The sequence below is a fragment of the Eucyclogobius newberryi genome, unplaced genomic scaffold, assembly GCF_026437365.1.
Source record: "Eucyclogobius newberryi isolate DKJ021-1_F unplaced genomic scaffold, fEucNew1.0.hap1 SCAF_6, whole genome shotgun sequence".
In the NCBI taxonomy this organism is placed as follows: domain Eukaryota; kingdom Metazoa; phylum Chordata; class Actinopteri; order Gobiiformes; family Gobiidae; genus Eucyclogobius; species Eucyclogobius newberryi.
The window spans coordinates 2535578-2550274 of record NW_027316278.1 but is presented as its reverse complement, the minus strand read 5'-3'; the positions used below and the strand labels follow the sequence as shown (position 1 = coordinate 2550274).

The following is a 14697-nucleotide window of genomic DNA, read 5'->3' as shown; positions in this document are numbered from 1 at the left end:
TCAGACTGGGGGCCAAAGGCAGAACTTTTTACTGCAGATGTCATTCTACAAATATAACCTCAGTAATATTGTTGGTGTAATTCCTCATTTGTCCAGCAGGGTCAATCTGTGGATCGAGTCTGAGATATTTGTATCATGGAAACCATGGAAACCATGGAGGGATGTTTGGAAAAGGATTGAGTGAAAAGTCTACAAAGTAACTACATTTTAGAACACACACACACAAACAGACACACACACAGACACACACAGACATACACACACACACACAGACACACACACACACAGACACACACACACACACACACACACACACAGACATACACACACACACACAGACACACACACACACACACACACACAGACACACACACACACAGACACACACACACACACACAGACATACACACACACACAAACACACACACACAAACAAACACACACACACACACAGACACAGACACACACACACAGACACACACACACACAAACAAACACACACACACACAGAACACACAGACACACACACACACAGACACACACACACAGACACACACACAGACACACACACACAGACACACACACACACAGACACACACACACACACACAGACATACACACACACACACACACACAGACATACACACACAGACACACACAAACACACACACACAAACAAACACACACACAGAACACACAGACACACACAAACACACACACTCTGGGTCTCTGATGGACAGATCACTTTTAGATCGATTCTTTCTCATATCAGCGCACTATCTGCCTCTGCACACGTCTGTGCTGAGCGGATTGATCTTTTACGACTCTCTGGGCGACGCCTCCACCTTTTGGGTGGAGCTTTGTATCTTTAACAACGGAGAAAAGTCTCTCCAAATCTGGTTTAGACACTATATTTTTTATTTTGTCAATGTTTTTTGGGTAAAAAGCTGCTGATTTTATTGACTTGATTTGTTAAAGTTCAAGTCTGAGTCCATTATTATTCCCACATTTCTAACTTGATTTGTGGGTTTTAGAGCGAAACTCTAACACTTTCTCTTTGTTTCTGTGACACTAAGACCATAATTTGAAGCAGACTTGAAAAAATTAGTTTGAAATATGTTTTATTTTGGAAAACCCCAAAAACCTTGTGTAAAAGTGCTTTTACCTCAGGGGCCAGGGACCTCAGGGGCCACTGACCTCAGGGGCCAGGGACCTCAGGGGCCACTGACCTCAGGGGCCAGGGACCTCAGGGGCCAGGGACCTCAGGGGCCACTGACCTCAGGGGCCACGGACCTCAGGGGCCAGGGACCTCAGGGGCCATGGACCTCAGGGGCCAGGGACCTCAGGGGCCACGGACCTCAGGGGCCAGGGACCTCAGGGGCCATGGACCTCAGGGGCCAGGGACCTCAGGGGCCACGGACCTCAGGGGCCAGGGACCTCAGGGGCCAGGGACCTCAGGGGCCACTGACCTCAGGGGCCACGGACCTCAGGGGCCAGGGACCTCAGGGGCCATGGACCTCAGGGGCCAGGGACCTCAGGGGCCATGGACCTCAGGGGCCAGGGACCTCAGAGGCCAGGGACCTCAGGGGCCAGGGACCTCAGGGGCCACGGACCTCAGGGGCCAGGGACCTCAGGGGCCAGGGACCTCAGGGGCCAGGGACCTCAGGGGCCAGGGACCTCAGGGGCCTCGTGTAAATGGATTCAAAAGTGTTTCTTTAGAAATGAGTCCAGTTTTGAACTCATTTGGACCAAATAAAGGTGTAAATCTGAGACTAAATCTAAACTAAACTCAATGAAAATCAGAAACAGTTGTAATTACAGTAATAATGTCACTTTATTCCAGACAAACATTCACTTGAAACTCGTCAGGATGAGTTCTGCAGAAGTATTAGAAATATGAGACTTGATCTCTGAGTCCTGATTGGTCTAAACGAGCTGGTCACACCCCTGGATGCGTCTCAAACTGTGCACCGCGCCCTCTCGTTCTGCTGGAACACAGCTGTTTTAATCTGTGTGAAACATTTTTGCACGGACGCCTCACCTGTCGCCACATCCTGCGCTCTGATTGGCTGCTGCTGCTGTGGTGCGCTGTGATTGGCTGCTGCTGCTGTGGTGCGCTGTGATTGGCTGCTGCTGCTGTGGTGCGCTGTGATTGGCTGCTGCTGCTGTGGTGCGCTGTGATTGGCTGCTGCTGCTGTGGTGCGCTGTGATTGGCTGCTGCTGTCGTCATGCTCCATCCTCATCTCACCCAGATCCAAGATGGCTGTTCTCTGTGAGTTTCCTGTCATTACGATCACGATACGCCACGGTCACTTCCTGTTTGTGGGAGAACATTCTGTTCACGATGGTTAATGACTGCTCGTCACTCTGAAGCGCGGCTGAGTGTGTGTCCTTCAGCCCGCAGACCACGGCGCCTGGACCAGCTTTGTGCACGGGAAATACAGCGAGGAGGAGGCAGGGGGCGCTCCGGAGCTCACCGCCAGGGCCCAGGACCGGGAGGATAAGCTGGGCGAGGAGCAGGACCAGCAGGGGGCGCTGTGTGAGGACAGCCAGAGCGCACGAGCAGCAGTGTCGCCTCCATCGCCGCAGCCGTACAGCCACTACCACGCCCAGGCCTACCCGCCCTACCTGCCCAGCATCAGTGACACGTCTGCGGGAAACTACAGAGGCCTGTCCCCCACTCTGGTACACACTTACCCAGGTCAGAACACACACACACTTACCCAGGTCAGAACACACACACACACACACTCTGGTACACACTTACCCAGGTCAGAACACACACACACTTACCCAGGTCAGAACACACACACTTACCCAGGTCAGAACACACACACTTACCCAGGTCAGAACACACACACACACACACTCTGGTACACACTTACCCAGGTCAGAACACACACACACTTACCCAGGTCAGAACACACACACTTACCCAGGTCAGAACACACACACACACACACACTTACCCAGGTCAGAACACACACACACACACACTTACCCAGGTCAGAACACACACACACACACACACTTACCCAGGTCAGAACACACACACACACACACTTACCCAGGTCAGAACACACACACTTACCCAGGTCAGAACACACACACACACACTCTGGTACACACTTACCCAGGTCAGAACACACACACACACACACTTACCCAGGTCAGAACACACACACACACACACTTACCCAGGTCAGAACACACACACACACACACTTACCCAGGTCAGAACACACACACACACACACTCTGGTACACACTTACCCAGGTCAGAACACACACACACTTACCCAGGTCAGAACACACACACACTTACCCAGGTCAGAACACACACACACACACACACACTCTGGTACACACTTACCCAGGTCAGAACACACACACACACACACACACTCTGGTACACACTTACCCAGGTCAGAACACACACACACACACTCTGGTACACACTTACCCAGGTCAGAACACACACACACACACACTTACCCAGGTCAGAACACACACACTGACCCATGTGTTTCACGTGTGTTTCACGTGTGCAGGTTTCCATTACCCGCTGTACGGAAAGACGGCAGGCCGAGAGGAGCAGGAGGTGGCAGTGGCCAGAGGAGGCGCTGTCAGCACAAAACACTCTGACTCCACCGGCCTGGAACTGCTGCCACCGACTCACCACTTCCACGGGAAATCTCCAGCTGTAGGTTTCACCTGTGGTCTCACCTGTAGTTTCACCTGTAGTCTCACCTGTAGTTTCACCTGTAATCTCACCTGTGGTCTCACCTGTAGTTTCACCTGTAGTTTCACCTGTAGTTTCACCTGTAGTTTCACCTGTGGTCTCACCTGTAGTTTCACCTGTAGTCTCACCTGTAGTCTCACCTGTAGTCTCACCTGTAGTTTCACCTGTAGTTTCACCTGTAGTTTCACCTGTAGTCTCACCTGTAGTTTCACCTGTAGTTTCACCTGTCGTCTCACCTGTAGTGTCACCTGTAGTCTCACCTGTAGTTTCACCTGTAGTCTCACCTGTAGTTTCACCTGTGGTCTCACCTGTAGTTTCACCTGTAGTTTCACCTGTAGTTTCACCTGTGGTCTCACCTGTAGTTTCACCTGTAGTTTCACCTGTAGTTTCACCTGTAGTCTCACCTGTAGTCTCACCTGTAGTCTCACCTGTAGTCTCACCTGTAGTCTCACCTGTAGTTTCACCTGTAGTTTCACCTGTAGTTTCACCTGTGGTCTCACCTGTAGTCTCACCTGTGGTCTCACCTGTAGTTTCACCTGTAGTTTCACCTGTGGTCTCACCTGTAGTTTCACCTGTGGTCTCACCTGTAGTTTCACCTGTAGTTTCACCTGTAGTTTCACCTGTAGTCTCACCTGTAGTTTCACCTGTAGTTTCACCTGTCGTCTCACCTGTAGTGTCACCTGTAGTCTCACCTGTAGTTTCACCTGTAGTCTCACCTGTAGTTTCACCTGTGGTCTCACCTGTAGTTTCACCTGTAGTTTCACCTGTGGTCTCACCTGTAGTTTCACCTGTAGTTTCACCTGTGGTCTCACCTGTAGTTTCACCTGTAGTTTCACCTGTAGTTTCACCTGTAGTTTCACCTGTAGTCTCACCTGTAGTTTCACCTGTGGTCTCACCTGTGGTCTCACCTGTAGTTTCACCTGTAGTTTCACCTGTAGTCTCACCTGTAGTTTCACCTGTAGTTTCACCTGTGGTCTCACCTGTAGTTTCACCTGTAGTTTCACCTGTAGTTTCACCTGTGGTCTCACCTGTAGTTTCACCTGTAGTTTCACCTGTAGTCTCACCTGTAGTTTCACCTGTAGTCTCACCTGTAGTTTCACCTGTAGTCTCACCTGTAGTTTCACCTGTAGTCTCACCTGTAGTTTCACCTGTAGTTTCACCTGTAGTCTCACCTGTAGTTTCACCTGTAGTTTCATCTGTAGTTTCACATGTAGTCTCACCTGTAGTTTCACCTGTAGTTTCACCTGTAGTTTCACCTGTGGTCTCACCTGTAGTTTCACCTGTAGTTTCACCTGTAGTCTCACCTGTAGTCTCATCTGTAGTTTCACCTGTAGTTTCACCTGTAGTTTCACGTGTAGTTTCACCTGTAGTTTCACCTGTAGTTTCACATGTAGTTTCACATGTAGTTTCACATGTAGTCTCACCTGTAGTCTCACCTGTAGTTTCACCTGTAGTTTCACCTGTAGTCTCACCTGTAGTTTCACCTGTGGGCTCACCTGTGGTCTCACCTGTAGTCTCACCTGTAGTTTCACCTGTGGTCTCACCTGTAGTCTCACCTGTAGTTTCACCTGTGGGCTCACCTGTGGTCTCACCTGTAGTCTCACCTGTAGTTTCACCTGTGGTCTCACCTGTAGTCTCACCTGTAGTTTCACCAGTAGTCTCACCTGTAGTCTCACCTGTAGTTTCACCTGTGGTCTCACCTTTGGTCTCACCTGTGGTCTCACCTGTAGTCTCACCTGTAGTCTCACCTGTAGTTTCACCTGTAGTTTCACATGTAGTCTCACCTGTGGTCTCACCTGTGGTGTCACCTGTAGTTTCACCTGTAGTCTCACCTGTAGTTTCACCTGTAGTTTCACCTGTGGTCTCACCTGTAGTTTCACATGTATTCTCACCTGTAGTTTCACCTGTAGTTTCACCTGTAGTTTCACCTGTGGTCTCACCTGTAGTTTCACCTGTGGTCTCACCTGTAGTTTCACCTGTAGTCTCACCTGTAGTTTCACCTGTGGTTTCATCTGTGGTCTCACCTGTAGTTTCACCTGTAGTTTCACCTTTAGTTTCACCTGTGGTCTCACCTGTAGTCTCACCTGTAGTTTCACCAGTAGTCTCACCTGAAGTCTCACCTGTAGTTTCACCTGTGGTCTCACCTGTGGTCTCACCTGTAGTTTCACCTGTAGTTTCACCTGTAGTCTCACCTGTAGTTTCACCTGTGGTCTCACCTGTGGTCTCACCTGTAGTTTCACCTGTAGTTTCACCTGTAGTCTCACCTTTAGTCTCACCTGTAGTTTCACCTGTAGTCTCACCTGTAGTCTCACCTGTAGTTTCACCTGTAGTTTCACCTGTAGTTTCACCTGTGGTCTCACCTGTAGTTTCACCTGTAGTTTCACCTGTAGTCTCACCTGTAGTTTCACCTGTAGTCTCACCTGTAGTTTCACCTGTAGTCTCACCTGTAGTTTCACCTGTAGTTTCACCTGTAGTCTCACCTGTAGTTTCACCTGTAGTTTCATCTGTAGTTTCACATGTAGTCTCACCTGTAGTTTCACCTGTAGTTTCACCTGTAGTTTCACCTGTGGTCTCACCTGTAGTTTCACCTGTAGTCTCATCTGTAGTTTCACCTGTAGTTTCACCTGTAGTTTCACGTGTAGTTTCACCTGTAGTTTCACATGTAGTTTCACCTGTAGTTTCACATGTAGTCTCACCTGTAGTTTCACCTGTAGTTTCACCTGTAGTCTCACCTGTAGTTTCACCTGTGGGCTCACCTGTGGTCTCACCTGTAGTCTCACCTGTAGTTTCACCTGTAGTCTCACCTGTAGTTTCACCTGTGGGCTCACCTGTGGTCTCACCTGTAGTCTCACCTGTAGTTTCACCTGTGGTCTCACCTGTAGTCTCACCTGTAGTTTCACCAGTAGTCTCACCTGTAGTCTCACCTGTAGTTTCACCTGTGGTCTCACCTTTGGTCTCACCTGTGGTCTCACCTGTAGTCTCACCTGTAGTTTCACCTGTAGTTTCACATGTAGTCTCACCTGTGGTCTCACCTGTGGTGTCACCTGTAGTTTCACCTGTAGTCTCACCTGTAGTTTCACCTGTAGTTTCACCTGTAGTTTCACCTGTGGTCTCACCTGTAGTTTCACCTGTAGTCTCACCTGTAGTTTCACCTGTGGTCTCACCTGTGGTCTCACCTGTAGTTTCACCTGTAGTTTCACCTGTGGTCTCACCTGTAGTTTCACCTGTAGTCTCACCTGTAGTTTCACCTGTGGTCTCACCTGTAGTCTCACCTGTAGTTTCTCCTTTTCCCTGCTGTGCCTCAGCCCGGGGAGAAAGGCTCTCCAGAGGTCGACTTGGACAGGACCCATGTGTCGTTTGGACGTCACCTCCACAGTCATCACTCTTTGGGCCTGAGCTACAGCCTTGTGCCACCGCAGTACGACCTCTACACAGGTACAACCTCTACACAGGTATGACCTCTACACAGGTACGACCTCTACACAGGTACGACCTCTACACAGATACGACCTCTACACAGGTACGACCTCTACACAGATACGACCTCTACACAGGTATGACCTCTACACAGGTATGACCTCTACACAGGTACGACCTGTACACAGGTACGACCTGTACACAGGTAAGACCTCTACACAGGTAAGACCTCTACACAGGTACGACCTCTACACAGGTACGACCTCTACACAGATACGACCTCTACACAGGTATGACCTCTACACAGGTATGACCTCTACACAGGTACGACCTCTACACAGGTACGACCTCTACACAGATACGACCTCTACACAGGTATGACCTCTACACAGGTATGACCTCTACACAGGTATGACCTCTACACAGGTACGACCTGTACACAGGTACGACCTGTACACAGGTAAGACCTCTACACAGGTACGACCTCTACACAGGTACGACTACGATACATCACACTTTTAACGTTGTTTATCAGTTTCTCCAGTCAAAACACAGTATGTTCCACTGAACTTTTTGCCTCCATAATTAAAGTGTATTTTCACACACTTTTAAAGGGTCTTTTCACTTCACTGGTTCTGTGTGTTTCAGGTCTGAGTTCGCGGTCGCTGGTCTCGGGTCAGAGCTCTGGACACTCCTCTGGTGCGTCTGTGTTTGTTGCATTTGTAATACCCAGATGCTCATTGAAACATAGAATAGTACCAAAAACAGGAAACTCATTGGAGCAGTTTTGATACCGAAAAACAGACGAATTGGAACTTTGGACCTGGAGTGGTTTAGAATGGTTCTAGTGTCATAAAGTATACATTTATAACCTCTGTTTCCCGTGTCTCCTCAGAGAATGATGGAAAGAAGTAGGGCAGCCACCTCCACCATCCTCCACCGACCTCCACCGTCCTCCACCGACCTCCACCGCCCTCTACCGACCTCTACCGCCCTCCATCGACCTCCACCGTCCTCCGCCGTCCTCCACCGTCCTCCACTATCCTCCGCCGACCTCCACCGCCCTCCACCAACCTCTACCGTCCTCCGCCGTCCTCCACTGTCCTCCACTGTCCTCCACTATCCTCCGCCGACCTCCACCGACCTCCACCGGCCTCGACCGCCCTCCACCGACCTCTACCGCCCTCAACGACCTCTACCGCTCTCCACCGTCCTCCACCCGTCCTTCTGAACTTGCTCTGGGCTGAAAACTCGTGTACATCAGACAATCGAATATAAATTGCTACTTGAATGGACGAAACTGGCAAATTGCAACGGCTGCAATTTTTTAAGTCTCATAATCTCCTCCACGAACAACAAATATCCTCTTATTCTGCATCAAACACAAGAACCACTGACGTCAACTCTCAACTGAATCTGACTTTTAAAACCTAAATCCCAAATCTAATCGCAATGGGCTCTGTGCACAACATTAGCTGGCCAGCTCTGTGTTAGCTTAAGGTTAGCTCTGTGTTAGCTTAAGGTTAGCTCTGTGTTAGCTTAAGGTTAGCTTAGGGTTAGCTCTGTGTTAGCTTAAGGTTAGCTCTGTGTTAGCTTAAGGTTAGCTCTGTGTTAGCTTAAGGTTAGCTTAGGGTTAGCTCTGTGTTAGCTCTGTGTTAGCTTAAGGTTAGCTTAGGGTTAGCTCTGTGTTGGCTTAGGGTTAGCAGTGTCCTCGCTGAAGGGTTTTAGCATGGCGGCCGCCATGCTTCGGCTCGTCACCGCCACGCCCAAAAGATACCGCCAGGTATTAAGATCGGCGAACGGTTTGTCCCACCGCCATCCTTCAACCTCAGCCCAGCGAGAACACGTGAACAGGTTAGCGCTGTGTTAGCTTAGTGTAAGCTCAGTGTTAGCTAAGTGTTCATAAGACACTTTGGGGCTAATGCTAAAGCTAAAGCTAATGCTGATGCTGATTTTGAGGCGTAATAAATAAATAAATAATAAAATAATGCTACAAACTGACGTCAACTACATTAAGTACACACTAAAGTCTGTGGTGGAAGAATATTATGTGGAAAAAATACTCAAATAAAAGTAAAAGTATCACATTTTTGGGTTTTGAAATACTTAGTTAAACTTTTAGTTTATCCTGTTCAAAAATGTTTTGGAGTAGAAAGTACAGATCCTGCTCTGAATAGTAGTGAAGTAAAAGTAAAAAGTACCCATGGTAAAACCTTACAGATATTTAAATATTTGACTGTAATGTACAGTACTTTTACTTTTGTACTTTCCACTACTGACTCAAAATGACCAGATAGTCTTTATTTTAAATTAAAGTAGTTGTTTTATTTAATTTTGTACTTTTCAGTGGCACAGAGCCTGTTGTACACAGTCTGAACCCGGCCTCAACACGGCCTCAACACGGACTGAACACGGCCTCAACACGGACTTAACACGGACTCAACACGGACTGAACACAAACTCAACACAGACTTAACACTGACTCAACACGGACTGAAGGTGTGGCCTAAGGAGGATGGGACACTGTATAAACTCGCTCTTTCTCTCACATTATTGTAGTGAATGTAACGCTCACCACAAGTGGGTGATTTTACAGGGACACACCAGCGGGGGGCGTCCTAACACGGCAGGGGGCGTCCTAACACGGCAGGGGGCGTCCTAACACGGCAGGGGGCGTCCTAACACGGCAGGGGGCGTCCTAACACGGCAGGGGGCGTCCTAACACGGCAGGGGGCGTCCTAACGCCCCGGAGCGTCCTAACACTTACTAGCTTTAGCCACGCCCCTCACACACGCTAGCTTTAGCCACGCCCCTCACACACGCTAGCTTTAGCCACGCCCCTCACACACGCTAGCTTTAGCCACGCCCCTCACACACGCTAGCTTTAGCCACGCCCCTCACACACACTGGAATGACTAAACGTCTTTTTGTGAATGTAAATAAGCCTAAAGGGACACGGCTTTGTTGATGGACAGTTCACTGACACACGCTCGCTGCTGCCTCCACGCTGTCCTCTACTGGTCCTCTGCTGTCCTCTACTGGTCCTCTGCTGTCCTCTACTGGTCCTCTACTGGTCCTCTGCTGGTCCTCTGCTGTCCTCTACTGGTCCTCTGCTGTCCTCTGCTGGTCCTTTGCTGTCCTCTACTGGTCCTCTGCTGGTCCTCTGCTGTCCTCTGCTGGTCCTCTGCTGTCCTCTACTGGTCCTCTACTGGTCCTCTACTGGTCCTCTGCTGGTCCTTTGCTGTCCTCTACTGGTCCTCTGCTGGTCCTTTGCTGTCCTCTACTGGTCCTCTGCTGGTCCTCTGCTGTCCTCTGCTGGTCCTTTGCTGTCCTCTACTGGTCCTCTGCTGGTCCTCTGCTGTCCTCTGCTGGTCCTTTGCTGTCCTCTACTGGTCCTCTGCTGGTCCTCTGCTGTCCTCTGCTGGTCCTCTGCTGTCCTCTGCTGGTCCTTTGCTGTCCTCTACTGGTCCTCGAAAGTTCTTTTGTGTAAATACTTGTACAGATGTTGAGGTCAGAACGTTGAGGTCAGTGCACTCAACGTCACGGGAGCGGACGAGGAGCCTCAGGAGGCGGGGCCAGGAGGCGGGGCCAGACAGTGGAGTTTGCATGTTCTGACTGTGGAAACATCACGTTCATTGGTCAAATACAAACGGTGATAAAAGTGTTTGGATCATGAATCGTGCTCTGGACTTTACAGACTTCAAACACACGAAAAGACCTTTTATAAACTTTTATATCTTCAAAATTATATTTGAGCGTCACAAAAGTATACTTAGCGTTAAAGTGTGTAATATTTCTGTAGATAAAAGCAAAAAACTATTGTGAGCTCAACATTTCTGTGAAGATTTGTCCAGTAAAAGCTCAAAATCATCCAAAAATGCTACGTGTGTCATAAAGTGTGAAATGTGCAGTAAAATCTAGTGTTTCATGTGTTTCACTCGCTCTGCGGTCAGTTCTCACTGGGTCAGTTCTCACTGGGTCAGTTCTCACTGGGTCAGTTCTCACTGGGTCAGTTCTCACTGGGTCAGTTCTCACTGGGTCAGTTCACCTTTTCTACTGTAAATGCCTTAATTCATATGGACGATCATTAAAAGATCTTTGTACAAAACAAATGTGTCGTCTCCGATTCACAAGTGAAAGTGTCAGTGAGTGTTAGTGTCACAGTGAGTGTTACAGTGAGTGTCACAGTGAGTGTTACAGTGAGTGTTACAGTGAGTGTTACAGTGAGTGTCACAGTGAGTGTTACAGTGAGTGTTACAGTGAGTGTCACAGTGAGTGTCACAGTGAGTGTTACAGTGAGTGTTACAGTGAGTGTTACAGTGAGTGTTAGTGTTACAGTGAGTGTTACAGTGAGTGTTACAGTGAGTGTTACAGTGAGTGTTACAGTGAGTGTTACAGTGAGTGTTACAGTGAGTGTTACAGTGAGTGTCACAGTGAGTGTCACAGTGAGTGTTACAGTGAGTGTTACAGTGAGTGTTACAGTGAGTGTTAGTGTTACAGTGAGTGTTACAGTGAGTGTTACAGTGAGTGTTACAGTGAGTGTTAGTGTTACAGTGAGTGTCACAGTGAGTGTCACAGTGAGTGTTACAGTGAGTGTTACAGTGAGTGTTACAGTGAGTGTTACAGTGAGTGTTACAGTGAGTGTTACAGTGAGTGTTAGTGTTACAGTGAGTGTCACAGTGAGTGTCACAGTGAGTGTTACAGTGAGTGTCACAGTGAGTGTTACAGTGAGTGTCACAGTGGAAGATAAGTGCTTTATATAAACATGACCTTTGACCTTTTATCTGCAGATCATCGTTTCAAAAAGAAAGATAAAGGTGAAATCTGGAGAGAGCTCTTCTTCTACGGTTTATTACAGTGTAAGTGTAAGTGCGCCCTCTGGCGGAACTGAACAGGAATTACAGCCACATCTCAATTCTTTTGTCCTGAACGTGAAGGACATTCTTCTGTCCTCTGCAGCAGTGGGACGGGCCCGCCCCCTACAGGCCCACCCCCTACAGGCCCGCCCCCTACAGGCCCACCCCCTACAGGCCCACCCCCTACAGGCCCGCCCCCTACAGGGCCGCCCCCCACAGGGCCGCCCCCCACAGTCCCGCCCCCTACAGGCCCGCCCCCTACAGGCCCGCCCCCTACAGGGCCGCCCCCTACAGGCCCGCCCCCTACAGGGCCGCCCCCTACAGGGCCGCCCCCTACAGGGCCGCCCCCTACAGGGCCGCCCCCTACAGGCCCGCCACCCACAGTCCCGCCCCCTAAAAGGCCCGCCCCCACAGTCCCGCCCCCTACAGGCCCACCCCCTAAAAGGCCCGCCCCCACAGTCCCGCCCCTTACAGTCCCGCCCCCCACAGTCCCGCCCCCTACAGTCCCGCCCCCCACAGTCCCGCCCCCTAAAAGGCCCGCCCCCTGGAGGGAGGAGACCTTGCTCAACACCCGGTCTGGGGGGACGGGAGATGGCGGAGGAGAGTGGATCGGGGATGGGGGGCGTTCTGGACGGCGTGGAGGAGCAGCCTTTTCTGCCTGCAGGTGCCCGGAGGCGTGGGGGGTCCCTTGGCTCGTCCGGGGGTTCTGGGGATGAGCGGTGGGATGGGGCTGGGGCTGTTGATGTCCGGGGTGGGAGCGGGGACTGTGGGGTGGTCGTGGAGCTTGCACGGGATGGTGCATCCTTTGGGGAGTGGAATTCGGTGGCGTTGTCGGGGAGCCTGGCTGTGGCTGTGGGAGTGATCGGGAGTGCGGGTGTCCTTGGAGGTGGCTCGCTGCTGGTCGTGTGCGGGGACGCGGCTCGGCGACGGGGGGCGATTGGAACTGGACGTCTGGGTGGAAGGGACATTCTTGTGTCTGGTGCTGGGAGAGGCACGGTCGGAGGAGTTGTCGTGGGTGTCCCTGCGGCGACGTCTGTGGATGAAGTTAAGGAGAATTTGGCGGGGGTTACGGTGGTGGACGCTGGGTGTTTGGGGGTGACCCGGTTTGGGGTGGGATGTGGCAGCTTGTCGGTGGTGGTGGCACTTGAGGGGAGGTGCCTGCCTAGTGGGGTGTTCATTGGGTGCGTGTGCTATGGCGTCGGGCCGTGTGTTCCGCCGCCCCTGCGTTACTTTGGGTGCCGGCGCTTTGGGCGTGTTGCGGCGGTCTGTGGAGGGGGGCAGGGGTGTGGTGGATGTGCGGGAGATCATGAGTGTGGGAGGTGTGACGTGGGAGCGGGGCTGGGGTGCTGTGGCTGTGGGGAGGAGCATGGCTCTGCCTGCGGGGGATGCGGGTTTAGCGGAGGAGCTGCTGAGGTGCATAGGGTAGAGGTCTCCCGGGGTGTGTCCTGTGCGGATGCAGTCAGGAAGGTTTCGAGTGACGAGTTTGGAGTGGATGCGGAGAGGGGAGCCGGCGCTGCTCCCAGCCAGGGCGAGGTGAGGGGGGCCAGCGTGGCTCCCGGGAGGTGTGGGGGTTTCAGGAGTGGAGGTCCCGGGTGTGCAGGTTCCAGAATTGGTGAGAATACCCTGGTTGTGGATAGAGAGGATTTTGTACTCTTTATGGTGGATGTTGTAAACTGTGCTGCTCAGACTCAAAGCAGAACTGAAAGGATCAGGATCATTGCTAAAGCTGCAGGGAGATTCCTTGGAACAAAGGAGCTTGATTGGGCAGATATAGAAAACAGGCTAAAGGCGCTAAATGGGAGTCGGAGTGATGGGGGTCTGCTTGTGGGGAGTCAGAGTGATCAGAGTGACGAGATGGGGGTGGGGGTGGTCTCCTGTCCTCGCCCAGTCTCGTAGACGCACGGCTACCAAGCAGCGACATCAGTGGACATATTAAAGCCTATAGAATGAAGCCTGAAGAATAAAGCTGTACGGTGGAAGCACCGAACGTCAAAGAAGGAGAGGAAGATGAAGAAGAGTCTCCCTGGAATAAAGCCGGTTGGTCTCTGAAACAACAACAACTATTCTAGTCACAAAGACATATCATGACCTCATGGGCTTTGTAACACCAAAGCAATGGAAGGAGTACTTTTACGGACTACGACAGAGTCTGAGGAATAAAGTCTGGCGGTAATGCAACACTCGGATGCCAACCGCCATAAAACAACAACAACAACAACAACAACAACAACAACAACAACAGTCCCGCCCCCTACAGGCCCGCCACCCACAGTCCCGCCCCTTACAGTCCCGCCCCCTAAAAGGCCCGCCCCCACAGTCCCGCCCCTTACAGACCCGCCCCCCACAGTCCCGCCCCCCACAGACCCGCCCCCCACAGGCCGTGAGGAGTATCTCATGTCTGCAGCTCTTATGTCACTGCATTTCAGGGGTAAAAAGGGGGAAATTGTGTCCAAAATACTAAAGACAAAAGAAAGAAAAGAAAGAGAGGAAAGAGAGGAAGAGGGAGTTTGTTGTTGTGGTGCTTTAATGACGTCAGCAGCGCACTTCAAAGTGTTTTACGCGGTCACGTGAGTCAAACTATCAAATAAAAGAGAGAGAAAAGCCGCGTGTTCTTTGATTGACGCGCGTCTCTTTGAAGTGTCCCTCTGACGCGCCTCCGTGTGGCCGGTGTGTGTGGCCCCT

The 14697-nt window shown here is 50.9% G+C and overlaps 2 protein-coding genes across 2 annotated transcripts in view; both read left to right on the top strand.

Annotated features, from left to right (window-relative positions):
* znf608 (zinc finger protein 608) overlaps nt 1-8273 on the top strand; it is a 40798-nt gene extending 32525 nt beyond the window's left edge. The window contains exons 5-9 of the mRNA XM_072432690.1: nt 2398-2701; nt 3552-3703; nt 7048-7177; nt 7808-7858; nt 8055-8273. Coding sequence (XP_072288791.1) covers nt 2398-2701; nt 3552-3703; nt 7048-7177; nt 7808-7858; nt 8055-8074 — 657 coding nt within the window. The 3' untranslated portion in view covers nt 8075-8273. The remainder of the gene's footprint in view (nt 1-2397; nt 2702-3551; nt 3704-7047; nt 7178-7807; nt 7859-8054) is intronic.
* Nucleotides 1-14697, top strand: part of p2rx7 (purinergic receptor P2X, ligand-gated ion channel, 7) — a 134752-nt gene that overhangs the window by 11989 nt on the left and 108066 nt on the right. The gene's annotated exons all lie outside the window — the stretch shown is intronic.